Source organism: Gossypium raimondii, chromosome 10, assembly GCF_025698545.1.
Source record: "Gossypium raimondii isolate GPD5lz chromosome 10, ASM2569854v1, whole genome shotgun sequence".
NCBI classification, from domain to species: domain Eukaryota; kingdom Viridiplantae; phylum Streptophyta; class Magnoliopsida; order Malvales; family Malvaceae; genus Gossypium; species Gossypium raimondii.
The window spans coordinates 8,652,165-8,667,638 of record NC_068574.1 but is presented as its reverse complement, the minus strand read 5'-3'; the positions used below and the strand labels follow the sequence as shown (position 1 = coordinate 8,667,638).

The 15,474-nt window shown below is 34.9% G+C and overlaps 1 protein-coding gene across 1 annotated transcript; it reads right to left on the bottom strand.

The window, feature by feature from the left end:
- Positions 1-4,874: 4,874 nt before the first annotated feature.
- On the bottom strand, positions 4,875-8,249 carry LOC105775034 (uncharacterized). The gene is made up of 9 exons (XM_052622895.1): positions 7,814-8,249; positions 7,567-7,724; positions 7,305-7,483; positions 6,926-7,210; positions 6,787-6,845; positions 6,625-6,661; positions 6,132-6,203; positions 5,698-6,022; positions 4,875-5,611 (listed from the first exon to the last, which is right to left on the bottom strand). Exons 1-9 carry the CDS (start codon positions 8,241-8,243, stop codon positions 5,246-5,248), a joined length of 1,911 nt encoding a protein of 636 aa, XP_052478855.1. The 5' UTR covers positions 8,244-8,249; the 3' UTR covers positions 4,875-5,245.
- Between the last annotated feature and the right edge of the window lie 7,225 nt (positions 8,250-15,474).

Below are 15,474 nucleotides of genomic sequence, written 5' to 3'. Positions count from 1 at the left end.
TCGTCTGAAGATTTTTAAGATTATTCTGAAAATTTAGACTTAGCAGATCAAATTCCAAAAAGTCCTACTCCTGTATTATCGTTACATACTCTTCAAGGGTTGTAGGGACATAACACTATGAGATTTTCAATTGTTATTGGTCACACTGAAGTGGAGGTCTTAGTGGACTCTGGCAGCATACACAATTTTATAGATTTTAATGTGGCTAAAAGGTTGAATTTGGCAGTAGAATCCGGAAGTACCTTGTAGGTGATGGTAGCAAATGGGGTTCAATTGTCTACTCAAGGATTGCGCAGAGCAGTTTCATATAAATCACAAGGTTATAATTTTACCATTGATTTCTTAATTCTATCAGTAAAGGGATTTGACTTGGTGCTTGGCATTCACTGGCTGTTATCTCTAGGTCTGATTGTATGAAATTTCTCTAATTTAACTATGCAGTTTAATCATATGGGACAAAATTGTATCTTGCAAGGCATAGTACCAGGTTCACTACATATTGTTCCAAGTAGTCAACTTTCCAAATGTCTAAGTTTGGTAGTAATGGCCCATGCCCTATGCTATTGGCTTCTTGTGATCAGGCTGCTCTTACAATGCAACCAGTTCAGTTACCACCTGATTTGCAAGGTCTCCTTGTTAAGGTGAGGCCTTACAGATATCCTGCAGTCTAGAAAACTAAAATAGAGAAATTGATACAAGAAATGTTGCAAGCTGAAATAATCAGGGACAGCAACAACTCATTTGCATCTCCTGTGGTGATGGTCAAGAGGAAATATGGCAGTTAAAGGCTATGTATAGACTACAGGTAGCTTAACCAACTGACCATTAAAGACAGATTCCCTATCCCTATTATTGAAAAACTGTTGGATGAGTTGGGGCAAGCAAATTTTTTCTCCAAATTGGATTTGCGCTTAGGTTATCATCAGATTCAAATGTAGGAGTAGGGTGTGTACAAAACATTGTTCAAAACTCATACTGGCCATTATGAATTCTTGGTCATGCCATTTGGCTTGATCAATGCCCCATCTAGTTTCCAATCACTGATAAATTCAGTATTTTGATCTTTCTTATGGACATCGATTCTTTTTTTTAATGATATACTCGTGTACTCTCAGAAATGGACTGACCATTTGATTTACTTGCAAGAGGTGCTCCAAGTGTTGAGATCTAATCAACTTTATGCTAAGCGATCTAAGTGCATTTTTGGATCTACTCAGGTAGAGTATCTTAGACATGTTATCTCTCAATGAGCTGTTAGTATGGATCGAACCAAAGTGGCTGGTGTTCTGGACTGGTCTCCTCCAAAGTCTGTCAAGGAGTTATGAGGCTTCATTAGATTGTCCGGATATTACAGAAGGTTCATCAAGGGGTATGAATTATTGGCTAAGCCCCTCACTGCATTATTAAAAAAAGATATTTCCTAGTAGTGGATAGTGTTGGAGTAGACTGCCTTCGATTAGCTCAAAACAGCTGTTTGTCAAGCTCTAGTTCTTGCTTTACCAAATTTTCAAGAGACGGATGCTAGTGGTCAAGGGGTCGGAGCTATTTTGCAGCAGAAGGGAAGACCAGTGGCATACTTCAGCAAGGTGTTAAGAGTCAAATATCAAGCTTTGTCTATCTATGACAAAGAGATACTTGCAGTACTGTTGGCAGTTAAGAAATGGCATTCCTATCTTGTTGACAGACATTTCTTCATTAAAACAGATCACTAGAGCTTAAAATTCCTCTCCGAACAGTAGGCAATTACACCTTACCAGTAAAAATGGGTTGCTAAGATGCTGGGATACGATTATTCGATCTCATATTGTAAAGGAGCTCAGAATATAGTGGTTGACACTCTATCCAGAAAACCTCATGACCACACTCATCAACTGCTCCAATGTGAAAGTATTTTTGACTCTTTTGGGTCTACGGTATGGGAACGCATTATGGCTTCATATGCGATAGATAATAAGCTATATAAGCCATGTCACCATGTTCAAACGCAGCCCTAGTTACATCCAAAGTACTCGTGGCATGATACATTCCTTTGCAGATTGGGTAAATTTGTGGTAGGAAATTATATCCAGCTTCGAAGACACATATTTGGCCTTTTTCATGACAGTGCTTTGGGAGGTCATTCTGGCATCCATGCCACTTGTCACAGGATATATGTCTTGCTCTATTGGAAGGGTCTCTTTAAAGATGTTAAGCATTGGGTGCGAGAGTGTGTCATTTGCCAGCGCTGCAAAGCTGATAATTCTACTTTACTTGGCTTTTGCAACCCTTACCTATACCCGATCGTGCTTGGACTGTCATCAGCATGGATTTTATTAAATGTCTACCTTTGTCACAGGGTAAATCAACCATTCTTGTAGCGATTGACCGATTGACCAAGTATGGTCACTTCATTACCTTGGCTCATCCTTTTACTGCCTTCACCGTAGCTTAAGAGTATCTTAACCACATTTATAAGTTACACGGGATACCTAAGTCAGTCGCGTCTGATAGAGATAGAATTTTTTTAAGCAACTTTTGGCAGTAACTGTTTCGATATTTGGGCGCTAAACTAAAGATGTCTACTGCCTACCACCCTCAAATTGATGGCCAGACAGAAATTCTTAACAAATGTTTAGAAAGTTATTTGAGATGCATGACTGGTGAAAAGCCTTCTACTTGGGCGTCTTGGTTACCCTTGGCGGAGTGGTGGTACAATACCACCTACTATTCAGCTATTCAGACCACTCCCTATGAAGCTCTATATGAGCAAGATCCACCTCTTTATTTACCTTATGCAGCTGGTGCTTTTCCAGTGGCTACAATAGATCGCACCTTGCAACATAGAGAGGTTATGCGCAAGGTTCTAAAATTTCATCTCACTCGGGCTCAAGATCAGATGAAACATATAGCGAACAAACGGAGGTCAGAGCGGGAATTTTAGGTGGGCGATTTGGTGTATTTGAAGTTGCAACCATATCGACAACATTCTTTGCTCAAGTTTAAAAATCAGAAGTTGTCACTCGGTATTTTGCCCTTTTTAGTGGAGGCTCGTATGGGACAAGTTGCTTACAAACTGTTATTACCATCTTCTGCTCGTATTCATTCTACTTTTCATGTCTCCCACTTGTAGAAGCATATTGGGTCTGCGGTTAGTGCCTCTACCTTACCACCAGTGGGGTCTGGTGGAGCTCTTCTTAAGACACCGATTCGAGTATTGGACAGGCGCCTAGTCAAGCAAGGTAACCATGCAGCTGTGGAGGTTCTCGTTGAGTAGGCGGACACCTTTCTTGAGGATTCCACTTGGGAGAATTTGCATGATCTTCAACGCCGCTTTCCTGCGTTTGATCCTTGAGGACAAGGATCCTGTTCAAGGAAGGGCATTTGTTATGGAATAGTTTCAACGGTCTTTTTCATTTTCATAATTTTGTTATTGTTGTTATTTCTTTTGTTTTGAGCGCTGCATTTTACTTCTGTCTTATTCTAGTATACGATGCATTTTATAGCGTTAGTTTAAACGGTTCATTTTGCTAAAACGATGTGTTTTAGTACATTGTTACTGTTGGTGTTAGACCGTTATTGGGTTTCCTTATATATCTGTAACTAAGTCTAAAGGAGGTTGTGAAAATTGGAATCAGAAATTTCAGTATTCTCTTTTTCGCTTCTCTCTCTCGATTTCTTCTCTTCTTCTTCTCTTTGTTCTTTCTATTGCTTCAGATATATTTCGCGACAGATTACGCTTAGATTTCCTTTAAACTTGCATCCATGGGCTAAAAGGCTCTGGTTCGTTCGACTTGCCGGTATTTAGATCCGAGGAGTCCACCGTCGGCTTCTTCTCCTTCCCCTGAGTTCGGCTTTCACTCTTTAAAGGACACATATCCTTCGCATGCCCATATTGGCCACAGGTAAAGCAGATTGACGGCGGGGATTTGCATTCTACCTCATGTCATCGTTGACCCTAACCTGAGATACCAGAGGCTTATTAATATTAACATATATAGCCATTCTGACAAAACTTCCCCTAGATCTATTAACGATATTCAGATCCAATTTTGCCACTCTCCCAATCAAGCCCCCTGTTTCCCCAAGGATCTTCCTCTTGTATAGGTGTCCGGGAAGACCAGGCAACCTGGCCTAGGCCAACACAACACTCGGATAGGGTTGAAGTGGGTTGAATTCCACCGTCCATGGTTGAACGGTCAAGTATTTATCCTTAATATTAAAAATAAAAATAATACAAATATAAATATGGTAATATAATAGATAATAAATAGTTTTTATTAGGATAAAAAGTTATGTCTAAAGTGAATCCAATTTATGACCTATTGATGGAGTGTTATTTTTTTTCCGGAATAGTTGAGTTCAAATTATAGTTGTATCAAAACAAATTATAAAATATATTAAGAATTTTTAGTTATTTTATATAAATATTTCTATTATAATAAAACATCCATATTAATTTTTTACAAATCAAATTTGCATTACGACATCATTACGTAAAAGCATAATTAATTATTATATTTAAAATAAAATATTTATAATTTATATAACATCAAAATTATTTGAATTTATCTAAATTCAAACAGAATAAAGAAAATCTCAACTTAAAATAATTCAGATCCGAAAAGGATCCCCGAATTCACCCAATTGCGGTCTCTAAATAAAATCGACATTAAACTATTGTGTGATTCTGAGTCTAGAATATTTTAGTTTATAATTAATTTATTTTGTTTTGCCAAATCAGATATTTTATGAATACAAACAGCGTGACTTCCACCAACAACCATATTTTTATGTCAACCTTCCACCATTTAGTTTCAAATACTGTGTTCCTCCTTCAACAGTGTTAAATTTTTGTTCTAGGAATTTCAAAGTATTCCAAAATAATGGGTGTCGATTTTCAGGATAAATGGGGTTGTAAAATTGGGTACAAATATGAACCAGCGTCCTCCTTACAATCAGCTTTCTACATGCACTAAAATATATGACCCTAAACGACACTGGGTTTGGAAGAGTTGCAAAAATGATGGCATATATTTATAGCTACGTATTCAGGCCCATTTCTCCATATAGCAAACAGTATGCACATCTTTTCTTATATAGTTACATTTACACAAGTTTCCAGCTATGATGACCTCCTTAATCAAACACATTTACACATTTGTGTATATGTAACTATACACAAGTTTCCGGCATTGATCGCAAGTGACCACGATAGCAATCGTTTAACTCCACAAACACGACTCCACCGCTACCGCAACTGAAATCCCTATTCTTTAGATGGAGGAGTTTCAACTTTCGATGTCGTCTTGTTATACTTTCGATGTCGTCTTTCTCTACCGTAAAACACCCAGAAGAACAAACAGAATATCACCGAAACCGTTGCAATCAGCAAGCCGATATAAACCCGTTGGCTTTGTTTCCTTAGCCCTGGACAATGATGCTGGTGCATGTCCTTAAGAGTGTCTCGGATCATGGAGCAATCTACTAGGCTAGCAAGGAAGGGACCATAACTGTACAATGCATAGCTCACATTAACAGCTGCACTCATCTGCTTGTACAAGTCAGGGGTCAACCGTCCTGTTGTGCTGCAAATGCCAGCTCCTGATACTTGACATACATATTTGTTCCATTCCTATATCGAACATATAATGAATCAAACTCCAAAATTCACACATTTCATTTTAAAAATTTGAAAAACCACAAGGTTTTTTTAAGTACCTGTATTGCATTACCCAAGGCTACTGCACCCTCACCACATTGTTTAGTCTGTTCCACCATGTATGGGTCACAAATGATTGGTACTAATGGACCAGATTGATTGTAGTAAAGAGGTTTTGCTTCTGGAGGGAGGTTGTTGGCATTGGCTATAAGAGAAACATGATGGTTCAGCAGAGTATCAATACCATTGGTGACTAATTTGCTTGCATCCGTCACATTTTTGCCAAATTCACTATCCACACAAGGAAGAAGTGACTTAATGGCTGAACCAGCCATGGGGTTTTGAACCCATTCGTCCACTGCAATGCATGTATCTGCCATTAAGCTGAATTTTAGTGAAAAATTTGGTTAGACTTAGATATAACATGAGATAACATTTATGCCTGCTACATGTGCATATGCCTTGTATGATTTGTTTAGACTTTTAGACTTACTTGTGGAAAGCTAGAAATGCACCACACAAGACAAAAGCCAGAGATGCAATGATCCATCCAATCACCACGAATCTGTAATTGTAGATTGTTAATTTTGATGACAATTATATATAATGGATGAGGAGAGGTAAATAGAGGTGCCTATATTAGCGGTAAGTTTGTATTTTATCTTTTTTACTCAAAAAATAGATCAATTAATATTTATATGTTAGATCAAACAATAAATTGGTTCTTTATATTAAAATTTTTATCTATTTGTACAGTTAAAAACTGGCGTGATTGACGGAACAACTAGATAACAACACGTGGCATGCTAAGTATACTGCATGCTAATGCACAAAAACTAATTTTTAATTGTAGAAATGGATGGAATTTTTAACAAAAAAATTTAATTTACTCTTTGATTTAAGGTATAGTAATTAATTTGCTATTTTTGATATTTAGGGAAAAAAATACAATTTGACTCCTATATAAGGAGATGATAATCACTTACAAGTACACCAAAGTTTGCAAGCCAAAAAGCGAAAGCACTGCAATCCATTCACAAAATAGAGAAAAAAAAATCCCAATTTGATGAGATAAATTAATAATCGGTGTATCAAAAGAGAACAATCATTGATAGTCAACCAGATTAGGGGAAACCAAAAAGGCTTACAGAATCCAATAAATGCCACTAGAAGCATGGTAGCTGTAATTAAGATCAAAGCCAGGTTCCTGTAATTAACCAACATGTTAAATGCACTTTGTTTGAGCTTGCACTGAAAAGAAAACATAGAAAAAGCATTTTGACATACACAGGGTTGAGAACTTTGGGCAAGGAATCCAAAATGCTTGCGGATGTATTATAAGGCAAGTCCTTTGAGGCATTCAATTGAGAGGTGACCGTATCGATCTGGGTTATGATTTCAGGTGGTAGAAATTGTTGGTCCAAAGAAACACTCTTGGCTGAATAAAGATAAAGGTAGACGTTTGTAAGACCATCGGAGACTTTCTTCGCTTGATTCACTATGTATTTTGCTGCTTCATATACGGTTTCCAGGAACCTTGCTTCTCCATCATACATTATACCGCATCCAACACTGAAAAAAAACATGAAAAAGCATGATAGCGGTTAACTACTGTGATCAAAACATCAAATTCCAAAGCATAGAAATAATTAATTAGATCACTTACATTGCTGTGGTGGTGAAAAGTACGAGAAAGATTAGAATAAGTATATAAGCAAGTGGAGGATAAGCATAGGACATGTTGTTGTGTTTGCAGCAGCAGCAAGCACATAGTATAAGCACACCAAGCAGAACGAACCAGGCCAAAGCAGTGGCTAAGAAAGGAAAAGAACTAAAAGCAACGGACTGCATGGCAAAAACTCGAAACTTTCAGAGCCATTTTGAAACCTATAACATGAATTGTAGGAGCTTGATTGAAGAAATCTTACAGCATAGTAATGTTTGTTAGTAATGTTCCATCCACCTGTATAATAATGTAAATGGTCTAGAGGGTCTCTCCTGCGTGTTTGTTTCTCGGCTAATACTATGTAAGTTCCATTCCCTGATTTAGCCTTTTCCATTTTATCCCTCACTGAACCCACCATTCCTGTACTTAAGAGAATCATCATCAATTCATCATCATCATAACCTAGCTGGTTCATGATAATACGTTAAAGCAACATATAAAAACCATACCTGAAAATTTATCATCGAATGGCACTTTGATGCCAGACAAATTACCATCCATGCCTGGCATTGGCATTGGCAAATTACCAGCCATGCCTGGCATGGGCATTGGCAAATTACCAGCCATGCCTGGCATTGGCATAGGCAAATTACCAGCCACGCCTGGCATTGGCATATTACCATCCTTGCCTGGCATTGGCATGTTACCATCTTTGCCTGGCATTGGCATGTTACCATCCGTGCCTGGAATTGGCACGTTACCATCCTTGACTGCCGTTGGTATATTACCATTAACTGGCACCGGCAAATTACCGGCGTCTAAAGGCACTGGCAAATTACCATCTACATTCTGTCCAAGCGAAGATGAAAAGATGGTTGATAAAATGAGGAAGAAAGGTGGTATAAGAAAAAATGGCTTCAATTCAACACGCAGCCTCATCTTTATTCTTCTACTCTGGGTTTGATGATTTTTTTCCCTTGGTGGAAAGCCAAGGATGAAGATGGCTTTCCATTAACCTGAGATTGTAAATCCAAAGTTTGTTTTTAGGGTGTAGGTATTTTCCAAAAACACATTCTTTTTCAGTTCTTTTTCATGTCTATATTTGTCTTTAAATTGTTATTATCATTTATAATATACCTCTTTTAACATCTTTTTATTGCAATAAAATAGCTTGGCCCTAAATCTTTAACCAATTTTTCTTATCTTCTATTTGTCAATAAATTTATACTTCTGATGGGGTTGTCACATAAATGATAGGATAACTTATACACTTTTTCGTTGTTAGCTTATTTTAATAAAAAATATATATATGGAATGAATTAGCTTTCTTTAATATCAAAGGAAGTTCTAAATTTTTTTATTAAATGTATGATTAATTAATATATATATATATATGGAATGAATTAGCTTTCTTTAATATCAAAGGAAGTTATAATTTTGTTATTAAATGTATGTTTAATTAATGAGAATAGTAGAGTAAAGTCACAAATATCATTCATCAACATAAGAGAATATATATAGATGCCATATCGCATTGAGAATAGGAGAATTACTCCTATTCACCCTCTACTTTCTATAATATAGAAAACTACTCCTTTAAATAATTTATCTTATAATATTGCATACTAATCTTCCTGTAATACCCCTTCAAATGGTACCATTGGAGTTGTATTTTATCTTGTACACTCATTTGCTACCTAGAGCTTTCTTTTCAAAAGGAAGACTCCATAATTCATGTGTCATTTGCTTTCAAAGCTCAAACCTCCCTTTTGCATAGCACTATGCCACCAAGCATCTTTCATATCCTCCTTAAAAGACTGTGGTTCCACCCCTGCAGTTATTGCTACAATAAATTTTCATGTTTCGCAGTAAATTTATCACAATTAACATAATGTGTTATAGGAAAACGTGTACCTGAGGAAGGAGAGAAAGTGAATGATATGGGAGATAGACTTTTCATAATCACTACATGTGTCACAAAGCCCGTTAATTTGGATGAATGGATTTTTGTTCTTATACCTCGACCTATAGAGGAATCAAGAGAAGCATTCGAACCAGAAGTTGAATCTTGCGAACCATTACCCGCCTGGACAGCCACCTCTATTGACACATCCTTCGCTAAGACATGAGGTGATTGTGTTTGTGACGCGGAGAGGGACAAGGCTCGCCACTTGTAACACCCCTAACTCTTATCCATTGTTGAATTAGAGTTACGGAGTATTACCGATCAACTGGAAACTTTAAAACATCATAACATTCAATAATTTAAATATATAATAAACTACTCATTCTCATACATTTCATCCCTAAATCGAGCCATCGAGGCTCAAAAAATAGCTTGGGAGCAATTCGGGACTAATTTGAAACAAAACAGGAATTTTAGGAAAAACATGTAAAATTTAGAAGCAAGGGACACGCGGCCGTGTGGAACCTCTCAGGCCGTGTAACTTTTGAATAAGGGACAGACGGCCATGTCCTCACCCGTGTAACTCTCTGAGTAGGGTCACACGACCGTGTCACATGCATGTGTATCGGGTCATATAACTCACTGACTTGTATACAAAGTAACTCTTAGATGACACACGACCGTGTCGCTAGGCCGTGTGGACCATAAATTCACCTAGAATCAAACCATTTCTATACCATATCATGCTTAACTTTTCAAATCATCCATGCACACATTAAAGGAACCTAAACATCACCTAAACACACATCTAAATGCCATTTCAAGATCCTATTTCAACCAACCAATATGCCATTCAAAGGCACCACAATATATACCAAAACATAACATATATACCAAAACAAACCAACTTTACCATATTTCAATCATCATAACCTAGTTCAAATTCTTACCAAAATGTACCACATATTGACCATTTCCAAACCAACATCTTATACCCAAAAGGCCATATACTTTAATCATCAAAAAGTGACCAAAAGGACTTACCTAAACAAGCATTATAAGTCCATCAACCATACATAAACATCAAGACACAAACATACCAAATTACCATTTACATGTTCATCAAAACACCATTATAAACTACCCTATACATGCTATTATAAACCTTGGCCAAAACATTCAAAAACTACCGAATTGTTTGCTGGATAGTGTGATAGATCTTCGATGAGCTTCCAACCAAATCTAGCTTCCAATTACCTATAAAACATAGAAAAGAAATTACGTAAGCAATGAGTGCTTAGTAAGCTCGTATAAACTTTAAACTATACTTACCATTTCAATAATACAATACATATTTAACATAGTTCAACACCAATGCTAAAAGCTTAACAAAGCCTAATCAACATCACCAACTCACAAGTTAGTATATCATCCATAACATATTTGAAACTAACCATAAGATAGACAAATTTCCATATTTACAATATTATATAGTTCATAAATCCATTCAATATGTCATGAATCAATCCATTTATATGCTTACCATTTCGTTCCCTTTTCTTGCTCGTTGAACCATCTAGAATTACCTTGTATACTCGGGAAATCTCACACGAAGTGTGCCTTTACATATAACTGTAACATTTACTTTACTTCATTGCTCACACAAGTTGTGAAATGGGTCTGCTCACACAAGTTGTGGGTCGGAATGTAAGCTACACATGCTACTCACATAAGTTGTGGAGTATCCGCAACAAATGCAGGACCTCAGCCATCGATAGGACATTCAAGAACAGCACCCGAAACATGAAACCTTAACGACATGTCATTTGTATACTAAGAATTCCTAAGGTTCAACCAAGACTCAATATCCGTCAATTCGTCATAGCATTGATACGTTTATATATCGATTTATTTTCATTAAAACAACACAATACGCATTCAAATTAAACTACATTAAACCAAATACAGTTCATTCAAATTTACCTTGATGACTAGGGTCATAGAAGTTAGATCGAACTAATCTGAAGCTTTAGTTTTTCCTTGATCTAAGTCCGAGCGTGGCTTATCTTGATCTAAATAGATAATTTAAGTCAATTAAATACTTATAGTATTCAATTTAATCCACATTTCATATTAATGCAAGATTACCAAATTGCCCTTAACATTTTAATTTTTTATAATTTAGTCCTTAAGTTCATATCTTGCAATTTCACCATTTTAATCTAATTCCATGTTAACCATATATGCAAGGGACTTCAGAACAACTCAAATTTACCATTATTTCATAATAAAACCCTAGAATTTATACTTTTAACAAATTAATCCCTAAATGTCATTTTCATCAAAATCACTTTACAAAACTTGTTTATTTTTCAACAACGATTCATAATCTATCAATTAACATAATAAATCATTCAAAAAATTCATGGCATAACCCTCAACCTTTAAAAATTTTAGAAATTAACCCCCAGTCTAGCTAGATTAAGCTAAAACGATCTCAAAAACATAAAAATCATTAAAAACGGGGCTTGAACACATACCATACAAGTGAAACAATGCTTGGCCAAACCCTAGTTATTCCTCCATTAAAGAATCGATTAAAAAGAAGCAAATGTAAGGAAGATGATGATTTTAGTCTATTTGTTTTTAACTTTATTTATCATTTTACCATTTTTCCCTTTTAAAACTATGAAAATTCCAGTTAAACCTTGCCATGCACATCCACTATCACTTCAATCGGTCTATTTACCATTCAAGCCCTTTATTTTAAGGTTTCATAGCTATTAAACCCCTTTAGCAAATAGAACTTAACTTTTAAGATTTTTACGATTCAGTCCTTTTCACTTAATTAACTAAGTAAACCTCAAATTTTCTTAATGAAATTTTAATACGACCTTACTATATTCTCATAAACATCAAGTAAATAATAAAATAATAATTTACTCGTTAGAAGTGTGGTCTCGAAACTATTATTTCTAACATCACTGAAAACGGGTTGTTAGACCACTAACCTCTGTCGTTCCTTCTAGCACCCAACCTCATCCACAAAATAAAAATTGTACATAGAAATATCCGCACCAAGTTATGTATAGGTTCGACATTAGCAGCATCAACATCTAAGCATGAGAAAATATCTTCATAAAATTGAACATCCCTAAATGCGAAAAAAAACGTCTCTCAAAATCATATAACATCTAACCTTTTTTTTTCCAAAAAGATACCCAACAAATACACATTTTCAACTTCGACTTGCAAATTTGTCACCTTTTGATCATTGGTTATGAGCAAAACATAAACAACCAAAAACAAGCAAGTCATTATATAAGGGTGGAAAGCCAAACATAATGACATGGGGAGTCTTATTATGAAGTACACTAGAAGAAGTTCTATTAATCAGATTTGTCATAGCTAAAAAACCCTCTACCCAAAGCATAATCGGTAAATTCCCCTGAAAACGCAAAGCACGGACAACATTTAAAATATGTTGATGTTTTCTCTCTACTCGTTCATTTTGTAAAGGAGTACAAACACAAGAGGTTTTGATAAAGAAGAGAACGTGAGAAGTAGAAGAAGGATCAAATTCAAGTTGTTTGACTCTAGAAAGAAAGATTTGGATCTGACTTGAAAGAAGAAATAAACAAATCTAGAAATTAAAGAAAACAAAAACACTAAAAGAAGAAATTTAAGAACTAAGAATAAATATTCAAAATAATAAATAAATAGATGAAATTTAAAAGTGGAAGGTGGATTCAATAAACCGATGGATGTGATGGATAGATTAATAAATGTCTAATTGAACCCTTTAAGATATAAACCCCAACAAACTCAATTAATGACTCTAATCAACCCTCAAAGAAATAATTCTTGGAAAATTAAAGGGAGAGGAATGAATTCTCGTGACTCATTGAAGAAAATAAAGAAGAAAACTACTTCTAAAAATCACAATAAAGAAATCTTGCACAAAGAAACAAACTCACAGTTGAAAACTTTATTAATGAAAACCATCGTCTGCTTAATGAACAATGAAGAAGCCTTTATATAAGCTAGCTAAGTACATCCAGATAAAACTCTAAAGTATACTAAAACTCTAATTAATCTAAACAAGAAGTAATTTTAAGCTAAACTTTCTTATTTGACTGAGAAACAAAAAATTTTAAACAACTTAAAACACTTAAACAATATCCAAAATCTGAAATAAATAAATAATAAAATAATAAAACCTAAAAAAGAAAATATTGGCCTAATATATAATAAAACCTTAATACAAGTAACTCCCCACACCCTTTCATCTTGAAAAATCTATTGAAATGCTCGATTAAGGCTAGGCAAAGGCTTTTGCGATAGCAAATTTGACTGAATCTGGCCGTAATACTCCGAATATAAACCCATCAAAATTTGATGAAGTTGTTCCTCTTCTCTACGTTTCTCATGAGTCTTGCCAAGATTACAGGTACACTTGCCACACTTGCAAAATAATATAGGTTCATAATTACTCAATTCATCTCATAAAACCTTCAACTTACTAAAATATATTGCTATCGACATTATTTTAGATTGTTCAGAATGAGAAATATCATATTTTAATTGTTGTATTCTTGGACCATTAACACTGCAAAACGTTCATTCAAATCATGCCATAGTACTTTTGCATTGCCGTATTCATAATCCATGAAACAAGCATAAATTGTATACAAACCCAATCCTCTTTCGTGCATGGTGGCGTCAAGTTGGTTATTGTACCATCAAGGAACCCGAACTTACACCGAGAAGACAAAAGTCACACGAATAGCGTGTGCCCAATCATCGAAATTATCAAGACAGAGACGCACTGGAGTTATGAAATCTCCAGGATGGTTCTATAGATCTAGAAAAAATTACGAATTAACCTCAATCTTGTTTCACAGCGGTGGTGGTGGTGTGGTCATCTTAATTTGGTTTGTGGTATTTTAGGGTTTGGCTCTGTGATACCATGACAATAGTAGGATAAAGTCACAAATATCATTCATCAACATAAGAGAATATATATACATGCCATATCGCACTTAGAATCGAAATAGGAGAACTACTCCTATTCGCCCTCTACTTCCTATAATATAAAAAACTATTCCTATTCATCTTCTACTTCCTATAATATAGAAAACTACTCCTTTAAATAAATTATCTCATTATATTGTATACTAATCTTCCGTAATAATTCATGTAATTTTTAAAAGTTAAAATTTCATTGAAGTTTTTCTTTATTAAATGCGTTAAGTTTAATGTTTTATTAAATTTTGTTCATCACGTACTATAAATAGTGATTATTTTTATTGTCTAATAATTTTATTAAGTGAAAGAAAGAAAAACAACTTAAAGAAATTTAATTATCTTTATTTATTTCAACTCAAGAATTTGTTATAAGAAAATTGTGTAAAATGTTGAAATCTTAAGAAGCACTTGCATCAAAATCGTATGCATCAAGTGACTAATAATTTCACCTTAAGGATAAAGGGTTCAACCTTTAACAACATTAAGTTCTTGATTCTTCAAATCTATTTTTGATAAGTGTGTCATGTACAAGTATTATTATTATTTGTCTTTAGCAATGTTTACCAATAAACAAATTATATTCTATTAAGACCTTTTCAAAAAGAACAATTCCATAATCACTCTTGCTGGTGCATGAGAAGAAACCTGAATAAATCAAAATTTAAGAGATGGCAACAAAAAATGTTTTATTTGACCACCTTGAACTTGACTAAATTCTTAATCAAGGACGAGCAAAAACTCTAAAAAAACTAAATTATATTCCACAACCATTGCTACTGTGGATGTATGGGAAGCATAGTGACTTCATATGAAAGAATTACATCCTGAATGACTCGAAAAATAAATTTTATGATGTTTATAGATTCATCAATAGTGCAAGTCCGTGATAAAGGCATGTCGAAGAGTTTTAACTAATCTTTCATGAAATTGTTGCTAAAGGCATGGTTTTAAGTGAATCTTTCCAAATGGTTATAATAACTGACAAATTGCCCCCTTAAAATGATCTCAGGAACTACATAAGTATAAATGCAAGGAAATGGGAGTTGAATATCTCATTCTGAGACCGAGGATAGAGGAGGACAATATGTTGTCCATGAAGAATGAAAAATATTATTCAAAGGTCTCAAAGACAAATGTGGTTGAACATGTGACTAAAAACTACAATAATAACCAAACAAAAAGGTTTGCCTTGAAAGGAAAAAACATTGTTAGAAAGTTTTCTATATGTAAAAAAAT